The sequence below is a fragment of the Bemisia tabaci genome, chromosome 5, assembly GCF_918797505.1.
Source record: "Bemisia tabaci chromosome 5, PGI_BMITA_v3".
Lineage (NCBI taxonomy): Eukaryota > Metazoa > Arthropoda > Insecta > Hemiptera > Aleyrodidae > Bemisia > Bemisia tabaci.
The window spans coordinates 42770908-42795092 of record NC_092797.1 but is presented as its reverse complement, the minus strand read 5'-3'; the positions used below and the strand labels follow the sequence as shown (position 1 = coordinate 42795092).

The following is a 24185-nucleotide window of genomic DNA, read 5'->3' as shown; positions in this document are numbered from 1 at the left end:
GCTAAGTAGTTCACACTACTTATTGTCTCACGATGGTTGATGAGCAACTTGTTGAGATAAAATCAAATAAAATTCGACTAATGATGATTGATGAAAGTCGAGGTGAGAACTAAGCTTTCTGGTAGGCGCGTTTTGGCAAAGATAGATCTCGATGCACGTATCAAATTCCGTTCAAAATAGACCATTTGATGAATGTCGGTCACCATGTAACCATCCTTGCCGCAAGGAACACTTCCGTCAAGTTTTTATTTGAAAATAATGCGAAGATATTAATTTAGGACGACACTTAGATGGGAATTGGTTCCAAAATTTGATCGCCCATCGAGACCTTTAGGTCAGGAGTGCTGAACCAATTGCTCAACTTTTCAGACATCAGTTATAATTAGGTGATTGAGCGTTAATTGACTTCCGAAATTTAGTTTTACCGTACAGGGAAGATAGCAGTGCGATGTCTCTAAAATGTATTTATCTAGTCGGATTCACCTTTAGAGATAAGTCGAACGTTAAATTTTTTATTAAGACTTCAAATTTTGATACTTCTTTCGATGGGGTGCTTCTTCAAGCAAATCATACGAAAAACCGATGACACCACTTCTAAACTTGTGAGCATGACTTTCATTGACGAAAATAAAAGTTTTTAAAGGTTCGAAGGCGTGTCCAAGCTCCCGAAATGATTGGTCCCACTAAGCGGCGATGCACAGTAAATTGAGTCAATTAGAGAGGTCGTATATGATATTTTTGACTAAAACGGCAAAATTTCATGTTTATTTCGTCACATTTTAAATGTTAAGGACTGCTCCCAGAAGAGAATTTCACGAGAAAACCAATGGAACCACTCTTGGAACCTCAAAGTTTTGTATAAACGGAGTTAAAAGCGTTGAAAGTTTCCGAATTTCGTCCGACCTCTTCTATTGACTCGATCCACTGTGCGGCGATGGACTAAAATGACATCATCGATAGCTGTCGATGCTTGAACGGCGAGTACGGCGAGGCGCTCTAAATGATAAACAAAGGAAAGAGCGACGGATCGGAACGAAATATAAATATTAAAATCTCATTCTCGTCTCGATACCCCACTCGGTGACGTAGGGAGGAGAGCGAGTCCGCGTGTCCTGTGTGTTATTTCCATAAACGATGAGTTTGCTCGTAAGGTTAACCTCCTTCGGGAAATCGACCGAAAACCCCGGCTAGCTGCCTAATAACAAGCGCAGATGAAACTTATGAATATGAGATACGAGCTTGTGAAATATTCTGTCATCTTTCGGGAAGAGCGACGTATGAGTATTCCAAAGTTGCCAAATTTTCTCGAAAATCATATTGGTGACCGTCCACGAGAAAAAGGCAGTGGCGTGGCATTCTTTGCGATACATCGATTGACCTGCCATTTAAGCCTACGGAAAAGGATCGATAAACAGGGTGTTCGCAACGAACACTTTGATAATCGATTCTGTGCCACAGCTTCAAAAAGGGAAAAAACGAGAATAGATCATTATCGCCTCGCGACCTTGCTTCATACAAAAAATTCAATTTGAGATAGTGGTACCAGGGTATAGAAGATTGTAAACGCATTTTGTAAAAAACCGCCAAAAGATTTTTTTTTTTTTTTTTTTTTTTTTTTTTTTTTTTTTTTTTAATCATCTAGATTCAAACTAAAATTCGTAAGGAACAAGAAAGAAGGTGCTTAGATTGAGCGCAGAAGTGGCTTAAATTAAGCAGCATCATTCTTAATGCATGAAGAAAAAATTTTTGGCGAAAAAAGGGGGTTTTTTTTCCCATGAGAGAATAGTCCACTCCTCTTGCGGAGTTAATCTACTCATACGGGGCGGACTTTTTTCCTTAATAATACCACTCGGGTCCCCTAGAAACAAAACACGCTTCGCTAGGAAAAAAAGTCTCTTGGACCTGGAGTCCAGACTTTTCAAAAATTTGACAAGAAAAAATACTCATGATTCAATTGGATTTTCGCTTTAATCGAGACATAAGACTCCTAGTTTTAGCGGTTCATTTTTTTTTTTATTTTTTTTTTTTTTGTCAAGCAAATATTCGATTGAATCAAGAGTATTTTATCTTGTAACTTTTCACGAGTTCGAACTCCGAATCCAAGAGACTTTTCTTCCAGTGTTCGGAGTGAAATCCACTCCGGATTTCACTCCAAGGTTCCTGGGAGTGTGATTCGCATTTGATTAGAAGAAATTCGACAACGCTCGAAAGCCCGTAGACCGTTTTCGCACAGCACGGCAGTATCGCGGTGTCTGTATGAGGAGTCCAAGCGTGTTTATTTTCCCGTGTCTGCGCAAAAGCACATCCATAAATTAGGCGTATATGAGTAGCGGGCTCGCGGGTAATGAAGATCTCGAGAAGTGGAGTGAGCGAGTATTGGGAATATTCAAATCGGTTACGAAACTGAAACCGGGAGCAAACATGCTAATATACAGAGAAAGCAATGGGTAGCACTCGTGTACACACAGTCGGGGCAAAAATCCACGCGAGTGGGTATGTACCGCTGCTCTTATGAGTTGGGCCAATATTTGCCGGAGAGTACTAGTCACGCGATGAGATCTTGAATTGAGCACTTTTCACATTTTTTAAGAGCACCTCCGAGGTGAGAATAATCGTAAACGCAGTGCTGATATGGGATATTCGGGAAATATTCTTTAAGCGAGTATTATCTCCTTGTTTTCTGACGTTCGTGGTCCGAATGGACACTCAAAATTGAAGCGAGAATGTGCAGAATTAACTTCCTCGCAAGGCTAGTTGGACGGGAGTTTCTTCCGCAAAAACTTGAACTAATCTTAAAATGCATAGCTTTTATTGTTGTGTTTTGGAGGAAAGATAACCACAACTGACTCTTGATAGTAGAATTGACTATACATTGCGACGGATTGGACTAAAAGGATGGGGGTCTCTTCCGCAAAAACTAGAGTTAATCTTAACACGCAAAACTTTTATTGTTGTGTTTTGGAGGAAAGATAACGACAACTGTCTCTCGATATGAAAGGAGAAACTTAATAGGAGGAATAAGAAAATAAAGAGAGTTTGTTGGGCAGAGGTTTTTACTGTATTAGTTAAATTCATCGTAGAACGCAAATTCTAATTGTTGCGTTTTAAAAAGGAATGATAACTTAATATTGGAGTGAAGTTTCAAATGAGAATAGGAAGAGGAAAAATCAGAAAATAAAGAGCATTAATGTCTCATGGTGCGAAGTGTTCACATTACCTCTGTGGCAATCACCTCAAAAATTATTATACTAATCCAGCAGGTGAATTCTGCAGGTTTATTTTAAGCCATGACTCAGTTGCGTTCAAGATAATAATGATAATAAAAAAATAAAACTGTTGTGTTGGCTACCTTAAGTGCTCGGAGGTATTTCGCGCTGTCTCTTATTTTGTTTGGGGCGCCATTTAAAGAAAGAAGAGAAATTGCGCACTTTTTCCGCGTTGGAAATTTGACCTTTTTTAGTCTCTCTCCCGAAATAAGAGACAATCATTGCATAATACTTCATTTCAAACGTCGGATCTCCAGCAGTCCGAAAATAAGATTCCTAGGAAATGCATCAGAAGATTCCGCTAAAAAGTGACTAAGGACAATTCTTTAGATTGAGAACACGCTAGTTGATAAAGTCAACAAATTTTGAACCTAATGTTTTCATACATTTGAAGAGTGTTAAAGCTGTTTCAACACATAAATATATGAATCCTTGATTTTGGCATTTCTGAACTTTTGACTTGTTCATGCGGTTACGTAAAATTCGCTAAGCTTTCCTGGTTTTCTCTAACTACTCGACCTAACTTGCCACCCTGCTTTTCTTCCTTACCAAAAATTCTTCTTCTAAAGAAGACAGAATAAAACGAGAAATGAGCGCGCAGCATTCGGGGAGGTTACAAATTTTTTTCTGGTGAAATTAGAATTCTCTAAAAAACTCTGCGGATGTCTTTGGGAATTTTTCCAGTGATTTTTTTTTTCTAATATTTTATCTGGTAATCGTGCGAATCTCGAGGAAAAATATTATAGTAATGACTTTTGTGGAAAATGAATACTTTATCAGAAAAATTGACAACATTCGAACGTTGTGAGGTGTTTTTCCTCAATACGGCCGTGTGGAAGACATGTCCAGGCAAACTGGCATCCCAGACAACGACGAGTTTCCCGCTTATCGTTACTCCTCGGACATAAGAGCGTACCTCAATTTTCGCATGGGCCCCAGAAAGCATTGCGTTATATGATCCACAGGGCTCACGTGTAAAGAGAGGTACGCCCAAGCGTCAGAAGAGCGACGTTATGTGGGCTGTTGGAGCTGGGCCTCTATTCAATGTCTTTGAGCTGGGCACACCTTTTCTGACAAATGTACTTAGGGTCATTCGCTCCCCCACAGCCTACGCGATGAATCCCGAACTGGCGATATTTCATCGAAATCGGGCACAATCCATGATTTTTCAACGCGACCCGTCTTGGTTCTACTGCACACATACAGAGGAGACAACCGACGGTGGAGATTTTTGGAAGGGACCTTTTTTTTTACTCGGAAAATAACTTGAAAAACACGTTTTGCATGACTCGAAACGTCTAAAATCCGCTGTTCACATCGCATGCTTCATAACAGGCATTTCCAAATTAACAGCCAAATATTTTTTTACATTTACTTGACCCCTCGGAATCACGATTGTGCGGAGGGAAATGTGAGGAAACCTAACCTAAATAAACAAAACCCCTTTCAAATTGTTCCTTGCGCATAATTTTGATCGCTTTCAAGCGTTTGATTCTCCTTTATTCTTCATGTTGCAAAAAAAATGATGCTTTAAAACTATTGAAACCATACGTAAGAAAGATTTGTTATACGGGTTGCGAGATCTTTTGTTTCCTTACGTTAGGTTTCCTTTCATCTTCGGACACACCGTCAGAGAGCGAAAATTTCATGGACGATACTTTGAAATTTCACGTGCGAAGTCAAAGGGCTGTTTGAAATTGCACGTGCGATTCTTTAACACGTTTGAAATGTCACGTGCAATTTCATGAAATTTATCCATGAAGTTTCAATGAAACATTGAGAAATTTAAATTTAGGGCTATTTCTTATGAAATTTAGGAAATTCTTTGCCATTTTATGGATCTCAGATCATGCTTTGTTTCCAATAAGGAAGCTCATAGTTACCGCAGACGGGAAAGAAAATGCGCGCATGATCCTAACTACGCAAACTGTGCATTAAGGGATGGATTTCAGACGTTTTGGAACGTATTTATCGTGTTTTTAGAGAAGTTATTTCTTTTAAACCATTTTTTTATTTGCGTCTCTTAAGTACAACAGACCAACTTCCGGATGCAATCCAAATCGCAAATCCTCCATCCGGCAGAAACCAGAGGGCCGCTCCGGTTTTCAATCAGTCTCCGATTGACTGCCGGCTGATTGCGTTCCGCGGCACGAGTTACCCTCTGGCTCGAGAAATCGTAGCAAGTTTTCGGCGATACACTTTCCGATCGATCCATTTTGCTCATGATTCACTTGTCCGGACCACCGAGGACGCGTCTTTGTTTGACTTCAGAGCGACCGGCGTTAGAACCGAGTTCACGGCAGCTTTTCAAAGGACTTTCATGAACTTTCCAAATATTTCCGATTGTTTTCGGATTTTCTCAGTTTTTGTTCCGTCCTCTGATGGGTCTCGGCAATAGAGAATTTGCAGATAGCTGAAATTTGATGAATTTCGTGTTTAAGTGGAATCTACTGAGTGAACTGAACACGCGGATACCCTTGGTTTATGAATTGAACAATAATTGGAGAAGATATGACAAACTTATCTAATCTTCTAAAATACATGTGTTTAAATGGGAAATGCCGCCAAATGACGTCACTAGGCGGTGCATTTTCTCACTTTTAAAACTGTTTTTATACTATTTCCCATATCAGAATTAAATTATGAAAAATACTGTGAAATCAGCTCTTTAAGCACTTTCAGATGAAGCAATAAAAAAATTGCATTCAAATTCTCCATTCCTGATTTTGCGACGTCTTAAATGACACTGAGGGTAGCCATATCCGATAGTGGAGGTATTTCACCATCTAATAAGAGGCGATAAAAAAACTGAAATGAACTATTAAATCTACCAAAGAGAAAGAGCTACCAAAATTAAGAGTTCATACGGAACACCACTATATACACACATAAAAGTCGCTTTTACAGCGCGCCCGGGCGCTCTGTGACCCCTATCGCTATTCTTGCCTATCGATCCGGAGGTCATCTGGTAAATTGCATCTTGTAATTTCATCTTGAATGCCACCTATCCACGATTTTTCTGAGTATTGTTTACTGAGTTCAGGAGACACGATGGTAGAGAAGATCTCAAATTGGAACTACTGGTACTGGCTCATCTCAGAAAAAAAAAACCCGCAAGTGCCATTAGATTCACTGTGGGGATACGCGCTTTTGTGGATGAGCCTGAAAAATTAGTTCCTAATTGCAAAATGTGGTCCTATTGGGGCTAGTGCCAACATACGCAATCAGCAAATACTGAGGAAGATGACATCTAGCACGTGCTTGTTTGTTGTTGATCATCAACAGCAATCAACAATCACGCGATGGATCGATGGATGTCGTCGTCACCTTTATGGAGACAGCGTTCAGGTACGCAAGTTGGCACATGCTCCAACTTCAGTTCTTCACTTTCTATGATAGTGGAGCCCAGCTCTAGATAAATTGCTCAATACGTCGCTTATCAAATATCATTCGGCAAAAAATGTTCATCTCCGAAAATTGCATGGGCTTGCTAAGTATGTTGACTCGTTGCCGACCAGTTTCCCAGAAAAACCGCAATGTAAACGGAGGGTATGGATTCGATCGACATGAATCGATCCACACCGATTCCATCGACAAGTTATTAATAATCCGGTGTCGATGCGATCGACACGAATAAATCGAAGAGTAAAAACGTGAACCGATCGACGTGATTCGATGGACACCTACTCGATCGATGAAAGTCACTCAATTCACGGCATTGTCACTCAATTCACGGCATTGTCGATCGACTCACGGGTTTGTCGATCGATCTACAGGTTTGTTGGTCGACTCACGGGTTTTTTCGATCGATTCATGGGTTTGTCGAACGATTCACAGACCTGTCGATCAATTTACGGGTTTGTCGATCGACTCACGGATTTGACAATCGATTCTCGGGTTTGTCTAACGATTCGCGGACCTGTCGATCGGTTTAAGTCATGGTGTCTATTTTTCTTGGTAAAGCTCATTCCCTGATTTTTCCGTGAGTTTCCCTGATTTTCAGGAGCTCATTCCCTGATGAGAAACCGAAGTTTTCTCCCACTTTCCCGGGATTTTCTTGGGGAAAAGAATATTATTTTCCACGGTTTCAGATATGAATATCGATTTTAATTAATTTTTCAGCCATTTCTTTGGCGCACATTCAAAATTTTAATTCAAAAAATGTTCCTGGGTGTTCCGAAATGATCCCTGGGTGGTTGGAGAAGAGATTCCCGGTTTCTGGGACAGATTCCCTGATTTCCCCCTGATTTTCCCGGTAAATTTTCATTCCCTGATAAATCCCGGTTTTTCCCGGTTTTTAAAAAAACTAGACACCATGGTTTAAGTTTTCATTTTTCGATCGAATCCATACCCTCCCATGTAGACTTCCGAGGGCCCGTTGCAAAAATCGGCAACAGCAAGATAAGCTTTTAAAGGGAGCTAGGAGTGGCTAACTAGCGGAGGTTAACCTTTGAGGCGAATCGATAATTCGACGCGGCCAGATGGATAAAGGCGTCTCTTGGGCTCGGGCTAGCTGTAAAAGATCGTGTCGGGCTATTTACGAAACGGCGTACTTTGTTGGCCAACCGACAAGATAGGACCGCGCCGTAACGAGGTGTCCAGCTTGTTCTCGCGATTAAGACCGATTAGTCGGTGCAAGAGCCAGAAACTTCGCGCTCGAGTCCCCGCCGAGAGGCGCCACCGATGCAGCTTCAAAACTGACCAGTGTCCGACATTACAACGTAAATACTGCCGTGCTAAGAAAGAACGCCGTATCGGCCTCCAAACTCAGCCGAGTTTCCTTAGACAAATCATCAATGGAGATGTTGCATGTGTGAGGGATTTGCGATTTGACCATTGATTATTAAGTAAAAGTTCGCGAGAAACACGATGGTGCCACTGGTTTTCTCTGAAATCATCTCCCAAGCTCAAAAAAAGCTCTCAAGTTGAGGCCAAAATGGAGGAGATATCCCACCCTACCCTGAGAGTCCACCTCTACATCAAGACAAACTCTCCATGCAAAGATAGGGAGCAAATACGTTAGCAGGGTTGCCGTGTTTTCAGTTTTGGAGTCCCCAAATAAAGTGGCAACCCTGCTTATGTATTTGCTCCCTATCTTTGCATGGAGAGTTTGTCTCGATATAGAGGTGGACTCTCAGGGTAGGGTGGGATATCCCCTCCATTTTGGCCTCACTTTGAGAGCTTTTTTTGAGCTTGGGAGATGATTTCAGGGAAAACCAGTGGCACCATCGTGTTTTATGCGAACTTTTACATAAGAATCTACAGTCAAATCGCAAATCCCTCACAGATGCAACAACTCCATTATCGGGAAAATTTACAAACCTTTTTCTCCTGAATTTTCAGAGAATTTTGTTCGTAATTTGATCTGAATCGTCTGAAAATGCGTCAAGGAAAAATATGCGTAACATTCTACAATAAATATATTTTTCCTGAAAGAAAATTTAACAACGTCTGAAGGCTCATATGGCGTTTTTCCTCGGCACATATAGATAACTTGCCGTACAAACGAATTCGGTGCAGCACCCATAAAATGAATGATTATTTTTACACTCACGTATCAGGGATGTGTGTGAAACTTCTCGCTATCCAGCATTTCCGTCACAGAAATAATAGGGAAAAGACCCAATTTGCCACACATTCTCACACAAAAAATAATTCCTCTACCCGCGAGGAGAGTGAGGAAGTAAACAAATTTGATCCCTTGTTATATTGATGAGGTTCTTCAGTAATTTGTAGTACATTTTCGATAATTTAAGAAACAAAATTGAGAACGAAAAGACAACATAGAATAGGGTGCCAAAGAAGATAAACAACAATAAGAATATACTTATTTATCTTTATTTTTTTCTTCCCATTCCTCCTCTCCTTTTTCATCCTCTCCTTCTCAATATTTCTTCACTCAAAAAAAGGTATGACTCTGAGACCCATAAAAAATGGCTCGGAGATCCGTAATTTCTAACCAAAGTGACTTACCGTCTACAGTATGGCTTTCTGAGCTATACCTTATTGGTCGTGAACCTATAGGCATGGCTCCTTGAACTATATTTTATGGCTCTATGATCCATAACTCGGCCGGTAAGTCACTCTTCCCATACTTGTTTTTTGAGCGCACTTCTTCTCTTTCTCCTCCGTCCTCTTCCTCTGTTTCTTCCTCCTCTTCTCCTTGTCCTCCTGTCTTCATCTACCTTCTCCTTTCATTTCCTCCTCTTTTAAACCTAAATCTCTCCCATCCCATGACACAGTCGCCAGCTACTGCAGCAGGCGACAAGCGTCAAAAGTAAGCCACAATCTATTCCCTCACAGAGCCACCTCCACTTTTCGGTTCCTTTGACAGAGGGTCCCCACTATACCCTCCGTCCGCACTCTCTCCATAGAGGTACTCGAACTGCGTCGTGCGAGCTGCACGTGATACGGCATTCGGACTGGTTTCACCGCGACGACGGCGGAGTCGCCTGCATGGGATTCCGCGAGAAAATTAGACACTCCGCCTGGCCGGGGGGGGGGGGGGGGGGCGAGGGGCCAAGATGCAAAGTATACGCGCACGACAACCAGGAAGGTATCGGCGAAATGAAATAGAGAAGTTCCTAGCCACCATCGATCGGAGCGGGGGGCGGGGCAGGGGGGCGAGGGGGAGGCAAAGGGACACGGAGAAGACGGCATTCTTTCATTACGCCCCGGTATGATCTGGGCGAGCAATAGATTAACATAGCATTACCGATCTGCTCACACTAACGGCAGCAGCAAACTGTTTTATAGTTCGCCAAGGAGCGAGCACTTTCACTTCCTCCTCAGAGAGCGCGCGCGGTTCTCCGGCGTCGTACACGTCGGAGGAGGGGGGCACCGAGGCACTAAGCGCCACAATCGCGCCGACTTTTTCTTCTTCTTTTTTCTCCTTTTTTTCTGGTGGGTGTACAAAAAAAAATATCCGGGTGTCTTTTAGTTCTACGCTGTACAACCGGAGCTACAGTCGCCGAACTGGGTCCGGGTTTCGTTCAGAGGCGGATCCAGCAATTTGGCAACTCCGGATTTTCTTCATTTAAATCTATGTTAAATAATCGATTCACGTCGGAGCACCTGATCCCTTCAAGAATCGATATATTTCCATAGGTTTGTATGCAGAAAATCAATGTTGCCGATTTTCTAGATCCCCTAAGGGTTTCGTTGGTTGCAGATATGCCCCAAGAAAACGAAGAGATCGACCAGAGGGAATGCTGAAACTTCTTCGCCTCCCCATTTTAAAACCCTTTTTTCTCAGAAATTTCAAAAATTGACTTTTGTATGGCTCTGTACCGTACACATTACCGCGATTTTGCGAAAAACCTGTGATTTCTACTGCAATTTTGCAAATAAAAGTGCGATTTTGGCGGCTTTTCCATCTAAAAATAACGTATTTGGGGAATCTCACTTTTAGACGCGAATAATCTTGACCGGCGCGGTCACGTGGTTGAGAACCCCTCTACACTGGAAAAAAAAACGCTCTTGGATCCAGAGTCCAGACTCTTTATAAATCTGGCAAGAAAAATACTCTTAATTCAATCGGATTTTTACTTGAATCGAAAGCAAATCCGCTTATATTAGAGGCCTGGCTTTGAATTCAAGCAAAAATCCGATTGAATCAAGAGTACTTTTTCTTATCAAATTTTTCAAGAGCCTGGAATCTGGATTCAAGATACTTTTTTTTCCGGTGTGCCGTGATAGCGGAGAAAGCAAGTGCATTTCTGTATGCGCCATGGTTGGTTAGCACATACTTTCATGCTTTGGCGGATCCAGCAAATTGGCAACATTGTTTTTCTCCATTTAAACCGATGGAAATGTATCGATTCTTGGAGGGGCCAGGTGCTCCGACAAGAATCGATTTTTTAGTATAGGTTTAATGGAGGAAATCCGGTGTTGCCAAGTTGCTAGATCCGCTTCTGCTTTTATGTGTCTCGAGGTTCATCCCAGCATGCACTTACTGCTCTCTTCGCACTTGAAAAAAATTCTCGGCGTTTTTACCGAGGTCCGTTGGTACCTTTACCATCTCACTTTTTTTACCAATTATTGGTAATTTTACCAAGACAGACTGGTAAGCTTACCTAAAAACCGGTATTTTTACTGTTTTTTTTTTCAGGTAAGAATACCACTTTTAATGGTAATCAATTCCCGGTAACTTTGCCATTTTATCTCGGTAATTCTACCACAGTCGATAAAAAATATTGGCGTTTTTACCAAGGTCCAGTAAAATTACCGAGAAAGTTCAATAATTTTACCGAGATTTCTCGGTAAAATTACCAATTCCATAAATGGTAATTTTACCAAGAAAAAAGTGGGATCAAATCGAACCCTGAATTCTTGGTAATTTTACCCTTTTCTCAGTAAATACACCGAGATTTTTTTTTCAGTGCGCTATCACGGCAGCCCTATCGACCAGTTTTCAGATGAAGCTAAATCGAGCATGAAATATATAAGCCCGTAATGCATACACTTTTAATGTGACGTCGATGCATCAATTTTCACACGCAAGGGATCACGATAAGTGGAATTAACGCTTGAAGAGGCCCCTCTATGTGTGTGTGCGCATACATGTGTGTAAGTGTGTGCAGAACTCGCAGAAAAAGTCAAAGCACGCTCGTCTGGTGGATGGGCTTGGAACGTGGAGTGATAAGAACAAAAGCAGCGTGGGGCCCGACGGACCACTTCTCCACGATCAGTAGGCGATCCGCCGTCGGAAGGAGGACGATGACTCATTATAAAAATTCCGCGAAAAAAAGGAGAGAAGAAGCCGATTGTTCCTCTCGAGACCGACACGCGTGTACCATTGAGCAACGACAAAGGCTCTTCGCGAAGCTTTGCCCTTTGCACTTTCGGAGCGACGCGACGTCGTACGCGAAGACGCACCGCGCTGCCGGCTGCCGTTAATCCTGGCCGAGAGCTCCCGTTTTCGTACTGCGTCGTAGAGGAGGAACGACGTATGAGCATCCTAATGTTGCCAAATTTGACCTTGAGTGTGTAAAATTTGTTTCAGAGGTATTTTACACTGGAACAAAAAAGACTCTTGCGGTTCATAGTCCAGGCTCCTAAAAAATTTGATAGGAAAAAGTACTCTTGATTCAATCGGATTTTTGCTTGAACTGAGAGCCCCGCCTCTAATTCAAGTGGATTTCCTTTTGATTAAATTGAGCAAAAAACCGATTGAACCAAGAGTATTTTTTCTTGTCAAATTTTTTAAAAGTCTAGACTCTACATCCAAGAAACCTTTTTTTGCAGTGTTTGAATACGTGTGACCACCCATAAGAAACGAGATCTTAATACACCGAGGAAAAATTTTCAATACCTAGAGCGATTTTTAGGGAGTTGGTCCAAAAATTGGATTTTGACGCAGTTTGAGACGGCCACAGAGGATCCGCCATCTTGATTCCTCTTTTCCCTTTCCATTTAAAAGTGACGTCACACGATCTTCCGTCGCAGTCTAAAAGGCGTAAACTTGGACTCTACCTTATGACGCTCTAGCTCTAAATGAGTCTCTAAATTTGTGACAAATTGGATAAAATGAATATCACAAGCTTTCCAGAAAAGAAATGTTTCATGAGGGAGATTCGGCAACATCCGAAAGTTCTTACGGCGTTTGGACTTAGCACCGCAAAATAGCTCTCTGAGTCACCCACCCACGCACGAGAGGAAGGGTTGAAACTGCCCTATTGTTTCCCCCATGGCGCCGCGGCGCCACGTGCACAAACCGACGGATTTCACGCGCCAACGCACCTTCGTTGCCAAATTAAAATTATATAGAAGCTCAAGTCGAATCTTTAAGGATAAAATGTTGTTTTATTTAATCAAATTCCATTATAATTTCGGCAACACTGATATGAATAAATTATGCATTACCTATTATTGGCTGAAAGTACATTTACAGAGGGTCACCCTTGCGCTTAAAACTTTTTATCTGCACCATTTACTGCGACAAAGTAGATCCCCTGTCTTTCTACTAATCCCTTAAAAGTCGTTTCGTGTAATATAACGAAGGGGTCACAATAATTGGCTTAGCAAGACCGGCCGCGTGCGAGATTTTCAAAGTAATTAAGAGCATAGTCGGCTTGAAATGACACTGCAAGCTACCATACAGGACCTGCCGTTCAAAAAATTGTCCGAAATCCATATCAGACAGTTGCGAAATCAATATAGTTTCTTATAAATGCAACAAAGTTGCTGTTATCTATGCCTAGGCATGAGTTTCAGCTGGCGTCAAGCATAAAAGACCCAATTATATTGAAGTCTAAAAGCAATTAAGTATTTTTGGAAAAGGGGGGGGGGAAGAGAGATTGGAGAAATTGGTGAAAGGGAGGAAGAAGAAGAGTTGGAAGAGAAAGAAGAAGAAGAGTTGGAAGTGGAAGAAAAAGACAAAGAAAAATAAATTCAGCTTGATCCTCCTTCCATCCTTCTTCTCCTTCTCTTTCGTCGTCATATTGTTTCCATACTTTTCTTCCTCCTCTTCTCTTTATATTTTATCATCCTTATGTTCCTCCTCTTTTTACCCTCTCGAAGAAATTGAAAGAAGAAAAAGAAAAAAATTGTAAAAAAAAGAGAAAAGGACAAAGAAAGAATTCTCTTTGGTCCTCCTTTCATCACTTTTCCTCGGATAGTCTTCTTCTTTACATTCTTCTTTATTTTCTGTCTCTTCTCCGCCCTCCTCTTCTTCCAATTCCTCTTCTGTCAGTTCCTCTTCTTCTTCCACCTTCTCACCCACAGCTTTTATTCTTCATCAATTTCCTCCTCTGTCTTCTTCTTCTTCTTTCAATTCCTATTCTTCCTCATTTCCCTTTGCAACTTCTACTTTTTCTACTTCAAATGTCGTCACCTTCCAGGCAAAGTATCACAAGCGCCATGCGACGGTTAAAAAATTCCGCCGCCATTTTATTTTTTTACAAAGAAATCGTTCAACGAAGCTGTCCGAAAATTTTACTGAATTTTCTTTGTGCTGCCGATAAAATTTAGTGAAATTTCCAAACAGATTCAACCAACAATTTCTCAGTAAAGAAATAAAATGGCGGCGAAAATTTTTAAACGTCGCATGGCGCTTGTGATACTTTGCCTGGAAGGTGACGATGTATGCAATGGATTTCTGATGCTCTTTCCAATGCATCCTCACGCGACAAACATGAGAAGTCCTCCGATCCGCGTCCATCAGACCAAATCCAACGGAGTTCCCTCCTCGTCTCAGCGGGACAAACCTTCCGCTTCAAACAAATGCAAAGCGTGGAATCTCTCCACGGGTGGAATCGGTGTTTTTCCAATTATAAAAACGTAAAAAGGGTGTCGAAAGGGCGACGGCAGCGACGGGGGGCCGGGCCGGCGCGTATTGCGTGGCGATCACTCCTACTCTCACTCGGTCACTCCCGGGTCCCCGCGCCGCCGTCGTCGGGCATCAATTGGGTACGTGATGAATGGCGCGGATCCGTTTCCGGGCCCCGTTTTATTAGCCTTTCGTTTTAAATGTGCAATTATACATGCACCTTACACCCATCGCCCGCCGCCTCCGTCCCCCATTCACACGCACACGTGTGTCCAATCCGATCGCCCCGCCGCCCGGCCACGCACCCGCACCACGCTGCGTCAACTTCGGGAGGGACTGCGCATGCGCAGAGCGCAGGTAGAGTACCTGTATAGCGAGAGTATAGACAGATGTGAAACTCCGAAAATTCATCTGGCCTTCACCGATGCCTCCGCGAATAAAGTTAGGGCCCAGAAATGCAGCCAACCTATGAATTTCAAATGTCCAGAGCGATTTACAAATACAATTGTTACGAACCGTCGTTTATAAAGCATGTGATTGGCTTACTTTTTGCACAATTTTACTTATTTTTGCGAAAAAACGCTCATTTATGTACATTCTTGGCCATCTTGGTTAGAATTGAAATCTGTAGGCTGGCAGTGAAACTTCGTGTGTTAGAAGTTGCTCAGAAGGTTGCACTTTTGGGCCCTAAGCTCTCCATCAAGCGATCTGTCCATACTCTCGCTATAAAGGTACTCTAAGCGCAGGTGTCTCCCGGAAAAGTACCGACCAGCAGCCTGATCGTTGGAATTTATGTCGGCACGACAAAAATCGGAAATCGAAATACTACACAGCGCAAAAAGGGCTATGTCTCCTCATATCTTGCCGACAGGCCAGTTAAAGTTTCAACAATCAGGATGCAGCGGGCTGGTTATTGAAATTGATGGACAAAGACGACGAAGGAAAAATGACGATATTGATGAAAGCGGGTGTTTGCAATGGACAAAGGAGGTAAGAAATGGACTGACTAACAGCAACTCACAAAAGACAATATCGATGGAGAAACTGCAGAGATGCGTATCTCGGTTTGTGGCGTTGCAGACTACTTGTAATACTTTCATTTCTTGCATTGAAAACTACTGAACACCTTTTTCTGAAAATTTACGTGATTTTTCTTCTGTCTAGAAAGAATATTTAGTGAAAACATCAAGCCATGTTGCTGGTTCGGTCTCCTTTTAAAAAATAAAATAGTAAAGAGGATTTCGAAAAATCGCAACCGAGATACGCATTTTTGCAGTTTCACCAACGATAAGTTAGTTCATCGTTTTCCTATTTAGCTGACATATGACAACCACCCGTTTCTACCGATGGGATGGCTCCATTTTCTCAAGGTTTTCCGTCTGCAGCATTATTTGTAAATTTCAATGAAACGTTCTTCAAGCGTTTTCGTTTTACTTGAAGTTTGCATAACCATTTTGTAGTGCATTTATTTGTACGGCATTGTTGATTTGAGTTCCTAACGATAGAATTATTCATACTCTACGGAATGCATGAAGAATCACGCCGCAATTAAAGGCAAACAGCAAAGTTCCTATTATTTTGTTTTATTTCTTACCATTCGTTTGTTTTCATCCTCCTATAAAAACTCCCCATTTGCAAAATACAATTCTAGCTGGAACGCACTTCAGCTATGCATTCACCACTGCAAAAATATCAAAAGAAAATCGAAAAGGCCAGCGTGCATGGAGGCTTTTTTCATTGTAATCTTCCGTCACATTTCTAAGGCGCAGTCATACAACTATTTGAACTCTCCGGAATGCGTGAGGTATCACGCCGCAATTGAAGGCGTTTTCAAAACGGCCAAGTTCCGATACCCGGATTATCGTTTTGCAAAATTCCTATTATTTTGTTTTATTCCGTACCACTTGTTTATTTTTAATCATCGTATAAAAAACCCTCATTTGCTTAATAAATTTCTATTTGGAGCGCACTTCAGCCATGCATTCTCGACTGCAAAAATATCAAATGAAATCGAAAAGGCCAGCGTGCATGAACGCTATTTCAATTGTAATCTTCCGTCGTATTTCTAAGGCGCAGTCATACAACTATTCGAACTCTCCGGAACGCGTGAGGTATCACGCCGCAATTGAAGGCGTTTCCGATACCCGGAATATCGTTTTGCAAAGTTCCTATTATTTTGTTTTATTCCGTACCACTTGTTTATTTTTAATCATCGTATGAAAAACACACATTTGCTGAATAAATTTCTATTTGGAGCGCACTTCAGCCATGCATTCTCGACTGCAAAAATATCAAAGGAAATCGAAAAGGCCAGCGTGCATGAACGCTATTTCAATTGTAATCTTCCGTCGTATTTCTAAGGCGCAGTCATACAACTATTCGAACTCTCCGGAAAGCGTGAGGTATCACGCCGCAATTGAAGGCGTTTTCAAAACAGCCAAGTTCCGATACCCGGAATATCGTTTTGCAAACATCCTATTATTATGTTTTATTCCGTACCATTTGTTTATTTTTAATCATCGTATGAAAAACACACATTTGCTGAATAAATTTCTATTTGGAGCGCACTTCAGCCATGCATTTTCGACTGCAAAAATATCAAAGGAAATCGAAAAGTCCAGCGTGCATGAACGCTATTTCAATTGTAATCTTCCGTCGTATTTATAAGGCGCAGTCATACAACTATTCGAACTCTCCGGAAAGCGTGAGGTATCATGCCGCAATTGAAGGCGTTTTCAAAACAGCCAAGTTCCGATACCCGGAATATCGTTTTGCAAACATCCTATTATTATGTTTTATTCCGTACCATTTGTTTATTTTTAATCATCGTATAAAAAACACACATTTGCTAAATAAATTTCTATTTGGAGCGCACTTCAGCCATGCATTCTCGACTGCAAAAATATCAAAGGAAATCGAAAAGGCCAGCGTGCATGAACGCTATTTCAATCGTAATCTTCCGTCGCATTTCTAAGGCGCAGTCATACAACTATTCGAACTCTCCGGAAAGCTTGAGGTATCACGCCGCAATTGAAGGCGTTTTCAAAACAGCCAAGTTCCGATACCAGGATTATTGTTTTGCAATGTTCCTATTATTATGTTTTATCCCGTACCGACGGGAGGGGAGGCGAGAGCTAGGAGTAAATGACCTGGCAACGCAACAAAGAGAAGCCCGGACTATACCTACGTAAACGAAACCTTTCTTATTTTTTTAAAAGAAAAATGAGGAATTTCAAAGGTTCGAATCTGATCGAATTTGGCAAATCCTATAATGCATCGCTACACTTTAAACTACTTTTAAACAGATAACGTGAGAATCGGCCTGATGAATACCCTGATCAGGTCAATACAGGAATTCGGCTCTTTTTTCAATAGAATGCAATAATATGTAGACATTTAAGGGTACTATGCACTATAAAATGCATCCACACAATACAGCGATCGTGCATTGACATACTTTTTCACAAATTTTGGTTCGACTTGACCTTGATGGAGTCTGATTAGTGGCAACCGGAGAGTTGTGACTGCCTCGTAATTTTCGGAACTTTACTTATCGCTGCTGTCTTAATTAGATATTTGTGGCTAGGTACATCTACATAATCTTGGGAGAATGATGGTGTGAATAAAGGGTACAGGGAACAATTTGAAATTGGCCGCGGCAGTTTCATGATGTCGTGACGAAAAATGCCTTCATAATGGTTGAATCTCAGTTTTCTGTGTCAACATGGGATGCGGTTTCGGCCTTACTCAACGTCAGCTTAGCTCATTAGCGCCTTCTTGCACGGCCAAATTGAGCCATGGTCTGGACGGCATTGTCGGAGATGATGGTAATAATGTCTCAGTCACAGATCGTCGAACCGATTGATTTTGTATGAACACGGCGTGTCAATATTTTGGTTTTTTTGTTAAGATGGTTACAGAACCTTCAACCAACGCTCGAGCTTTTTTTCAGATTTTTGACCGTTGGGCAGTCTGACACCCTGAATCCCCCCGTTTTCAAAACAGCAAAGTTCCTATTATTTTGTTTTATTTCGTACCACTCGTTTGTTTTAATCCTCATATAAAAACTTCCCATTTGCAAAATACAATTCTAGCTGGAACGCACTTCAGCTATGCATTCACGACTGCAAAAATATCAAAGGAAATCGACAAGCCCAGCGTGTATGAAGGCTATTTCAATTGTAATCTCCCGTCGCATTTCTAAGGCGCAATGATACAACTATTTGAACTCTCCGGAATGAGTGAGGTATCACGCCGCATTTGAAGGCGTTTTCCAAACAGCCAAGTTCCGATACCCGGATTATCGTTTTGCATAGTTCCTATTCTTTTTTTTTGTATTCCGTACTATTTGTTTAATTCCGTAATATTTCGGTTTTTTGTTAAGATGGTTACAGAACCTTCAACCAACGCTCGAGCTTTTTTTCAGATTTTTGACCGTTGGGCAGTCTGGCACCCCTGAATCCCCCCCTCCAATCACAGAGTCCAGACATCTTTTGAACTGCATTTAGCGATTAGGAATTAAAATTTCTGGCTCATCCGTAAAAACACTTATGTGCTTGGGGAAATTAATAGTACATAAGTTGCTACTAAACTGAGCCAGAAACTGTCGTTCCTGATTGCAATGTATGTACCATTTTAAGCCGGTCCCTTCTCTCTGCTTTAGTAACCCATTTGTATTGTGTTCATTTCGTTGAGCCAGTTAAAATAATTGGACCGCCTTCAGCAAAAAGGAACCAAGCCACATAAGCTACTGCCAAATTTAACTGGGCAATTTGATTTTTTACAAGAGAACGTTTGAGCGGATTTCTCTGAAAATTTTAGAGAATTTGCTTCGTACCTACTATGCAGCAAATTCACGGAAATTTGCACACGAAGCCGCACTGTCGTTTTCATGTAAAAAACTAAATTTCCCGATTAAATTTGGCGGTAGCTAATGTGACTTGATTCCTTTCTGCTTAACGCGGTCCAATTGAGAGCTGTTCTCTTATCTACATACATTTAAGTCGCTTTACAGCACTCCCTCGCGCTCTACGACTCCTAGCCTCCACTGCTCTCTTTCAAACCACAAATATTGGGGCATTGAGCAGTCATGAGCACCTCAACATTTCCGCTTCAATCCCCTCTCTCCAACCTTTCATAGGGTGCCCTCTGCGTCTACTGCCAGGAGGAACCCAATCAAGGACCTTCCTCGGCAACCTGTCTCCTGCCATTCTCTGGACATGACCATACCAAATGAGTTGTTTTGTCATAATGTCATGTTCTCTTATCTCTACAGGTAAATATTTAAAGCTGCGACAGAATCCAAACGGCGAATTCCGAGCAAAGCGAGAACTGCCCAGTTGGACTGTCAGAGGCGCTAATGTCGGAGTAAAAAAAAGTCACTTTCCTCCCACTCTAGAATGCGATACTCCTAATCGTGAACTCAATCACGAGCCGCTCTGTCTGATGAAACCGTGTTGGCAGACACTCGTGCATACTCACTTGCATCTTATCTCGAAGTGCGGCCGCTGAGGAATGCGATAGCGCCGGCCGGTGATGGAACTGTCTCGCGACGACGAAACTAACTAGGCCACTGACACGAACAATTGTGCCGACTATCACACCCGCGGCCGGCGCGACCTTTGCACAACTTAAAGCTAATTAGCAACTTTGGCAGAGCTCGGATGCAACGTCCACGCGCTTTGGCGGATGGAATCCAAGGGCGAGGTTTTTTATGGACAACAAGTTTTTTTTTCGCTTATCATAATCCGGTTTCACGTTGGCGCGAGATTGAGTCACTCGCGAGATGGGTTTTCAGCGAGGAATTTAAGCGCCGGAAATTTCCTCGCCAGGGTGTCTACTAAAACGAGCTGGCCAAAAATCAGTACTTTTACAGTGTTTTTTCAGTAAAATCCCAAGAAATTCACTACCTTCTTCACAGGAAAATTCAGTACTTTTCCAGTACATTCTCGGTTGATGAAAATCGAAAAATTCCAAAAATTTAAATTTCTCGCCCAAGTTGCGACAAAAATAACAAAAAATTCCGGACCTTCAACGGAATTTCCGCACTTTTCCAGTACTTCCGGACCGCCCTTAAAAAATCAGTACTATTCCCGGACTTTCCGGAAATTCCGGACTTGTAGACTCCATGCTCGCTTTCTTGAGATCTCTGCAGGGGTGCGAAAACTTCTTGACCTGGCGGCCGGGCGGGTGGGGAAAATGGGAAGGCCCCGAAAAAACTACTTGAAATGGGAAAGCTAGCATAATCGCGATTGTTTCTGCAAAATTGCGGTAAAAGCTTGTGTTTTTCGTCAAACACGGTATAGATCAGGTGCTTGGTACAAAATCGCAGCAATTTATACGTACAGAGCCATAAATAAATCATATTTTGGACAATTTGGGAGAAAGGGGGGTTTTGAAAATGGAAAGGCTAAGAACTTTCTGCATCCCTGTCAATGGTTTAGAATTGACTGCGACGAAGATTATGCAGGCCTGACATTTTTTTTCCTGAATATTTTGCTTATCTTCTGCTTACTTAGTTAAAACTTACACCCCATCTCTTGCTGTAAAAAGTAAAAATTATGAATTGGTGAAAGCTAAGAGGATAATACTCATATAATTGGAACGCTGAGTTCAGGAAGGGTCTCAGAGTCTCAATTGCAAATTTATCTTCTCCAGCTATCATAAGTTTAGTTACCTATAAATTATGAATATCCTGTCAGTGTGAAAAATCAGAACTCCTTAGTAATTTCATTAATGATCAATAAAAGGACTGATTCTAATTCCAATGCCATAAACCTTTGTAGGTACCTAAGTAATGATCTTGCTTCAAAAAAATCATCAAATTTTAAACTCATCAAGTTAACTGCAAATACCTAGTACTTAATAAAATGATGTCACTAACTCTTACCATCTTTACTATACCTAAAGTTATTTTCCTTGACATTCCGCTATATCTAAGGATTTTCAGCTCATCAGACTTACAGTCAAGGGTGTTTCAGTTCCCCCCCCCCCCCATCCCCCCACCCAAAAAAGGTCTTCTCTGATAACTTAAAAAATAAATTTTAACTTCTCTTTTTTTTATTTACTTTTATTTAAATAATAATTATTAAAAAATGGCCATAAAAGTAGGTACGTAGGACCTAAGTATTGTAAAAAAAAACAACCAAAAAATGTTTCCATAAAAATAGAAAATGTGTTGCTTAGCTGAACAGAAAACTAAAGAGCAATTATTCTTACCTTGCAAAAGGAGTCTGCTCAACATCGTAAACATTTGTGATGAGCTCGTTCTTGATGAGAGCATTTAGACGGCCGGCGTCAATGCTCAATAGTCCATTGTGACCGGAGTTAAGCGAAATTCCTTCGCGAAGCTTTGTTGGTTTTAACATGTTAACAGACAGGTGAGATTCGGTTCATAAAACTTTCCTGGCAAACAAACAAAACATTGAAGATTATTATTAAAGACAATTCATAAGGGAATAAAAACATATAAAATTTAATAAGGAATGCTTATCCACTTATTGAAACCGAGAAGGAAAAATAGACGCGTTACCTGCAATTTTCTTTTCTATAAATAAATTTATATTCTAATATATTTAAGACTTATACCTGTGTGACTAGAGGTAGGTAAGTACTCAAACAAACTTATTACCTCACCACCAGGCAGAAGATGAAGAAATTGTAATTCTTGTTTAAGTAGACCTACTTAGTTTCTCTATTTTCTGACCAATACAAAAATGTCTTGATCATTTTCTATCTGTTGATGGCTAAAGTAAAAAAAAAGCATACCTCTGAAGGCAACGTTGCAAATCTCTGCTTGTGCCTCATATTTTATTTTCTTTAGAAAAATTACTTCGCCAATCGTTTTCCTTTAAAATTTTGGTTGGATTTTGTCCCTCATTTAAACAGATTCACACAGAATTTCAGAGGACTGTGACTAGTCTCTCTTTAAAAAATAAAACATACCCGGTGAATGAAGATTTTGAAACACTACAGAAGAATGTGCAGTGATCAAAAATAGCAGAAATGATGGAACTGATTGGTTCTAAAATTGCTTTGATTATTATTTTGAGACGGAAATAAATTCTTGAGACACTATTTTTAAGAGACTATTAATTAATAACCAAGAAGGTACATATGTTATTTTTTTACCTGAAAACAAAAATAACCTCTTTAGGTTACTAAAAAGTTTCTTTGAGCCTACCTAAATCTACAAATAGTTTTACTTGACTTTGACAATAAATACTTCACTAAAAAATGAGCTCCTGTTGTTTAATAAGATAAGTGAAGATAAAACGATTTCGTTTCGACAACTGATCAGACAAGTAAAAAAAATTTTGGACAGTTTGGGACCGATTGAATCTAACCTTAAAACTTGAAAACACGGATGGATAATTTAATTCAATACAATTATGAACATTGCCCCTGGAGCGACTTCAATACCTAAAGTGAATACGTGAAAAAACATGCAATAAAAAAATTAACTTAAGTTCCGCAAGCCTGGTCTTTTCTGGCTCGGAGAGAATAAATTGAAAATGCAGGTCATTAAATTAATTTGAAAGTTGAACCAGGGAACTTGTATTTATGGAATTCCTTTATCAGTAGGTTTTTTGCAGGCGCAGCACGTTCTCGGTCACAGGATCATAATCGCGTGGCCACTTGCGAGAGAATTGGGGAAGGCTGTAAAAATTGGGGAAGGCTGTAAAAATTGGGGAAGGCTGTAAAATTGGGGAAGACTTTCAGCAAATTTTGGGGTAGGCAAATTATATATTGGGGAAGGCTAAGAACATTCTGCACCCCTGATGTATTCCTCTGTTTCCTGTCTGTTCATCTTGGTTGGAGGGATCAAGACAGACCGAGAATGAAAGTACTCGTATCCAAAATCAGCTTAGACTGATCCACATTGTAGATGGTAAGCCATTAATCCATCTACAAACCCAGGCTTGCAATTTAATTGAAAAAAAAGAAAAGCAAATATCTCAGTTGTTCAAGCATACCGTATTTCAGATAAGAGTACCCGCTTCGTCCGCATACAGCGATTTCAGTGTGAACGCGAACCAGCGCGAACAAAGTGAAAATGTAACCTTATCTGAAACGGGACATGCAAGGGACATGCCATGGTACTCGAGTACATCAAAGATTAGTGGCTGCTATGATTCCTGAGTCTTTGGCGAAACATGGAAAATAACAAGTCATAGATGTTGCATATGTGCAGGCTATTAGAGAAGAGCATGCTGCACTTTTTACTGATAAGCAGATAGGTGGAAAGGGGAGCTCAAAACAACAAATTCTTACCCAATCAATGAGAAAATCAAGGTTCTTGCCACCAAAATCCACCTGTTGGCTTTTCAGGAGAAAATTTCTGGATTCACTGAACTGAACTCGTAGGGTTCTCGAAATGCATTTGAACACTGTTTAACGGAAACGACACATCACAGTTACGGATTTTACTCGACGCACTTGCACGGAGAAATTGAAATTCAATTTCTGCAGCGGAACGAAAGGAAAATTGTAATGAGATGCACAACCGACACACGAAAGCCAAACTGATAAAACTAAGAATTGATAATAAGGAGACGAATTCCACGATGAAGAACAGCTGCCAAGATGGACAACTCCACCAAGCAGATACCGTTACAAAACTGGCGAGACGAGAGACGATAACTGGAAGA

The 24185-nt window shown here is 41.0% G+C and overlaps 1 protein-coding gene across 1 annotated transcript in view; it reads right to left on the bottom strand.

Annotated features, from left to right (window-relative positions):
• The window catches only part of LOC109039157 (death-associated protein kinase related), a 170935-nt gene extending 146750 nt beyond the window's left edge, over positions 1-24185 (bottom strand). Inside the window, exons 1-2 of the mRNA XM_019054533.2 lie at positions 23809-24185; positions 21754-21939 (exon numbers count right to left, since the gene is read on the bottom strand). Of these exons, the coding sequence (XP_018910078.1) occupies positions 21754-21902 (149 nt within the window). The 5' untranslated portion in view covers positions 21903-21939; positions 23809-24185. The remainder of the gene's footprint in view (positions 1-21753; positions 21940-23808) is intronic.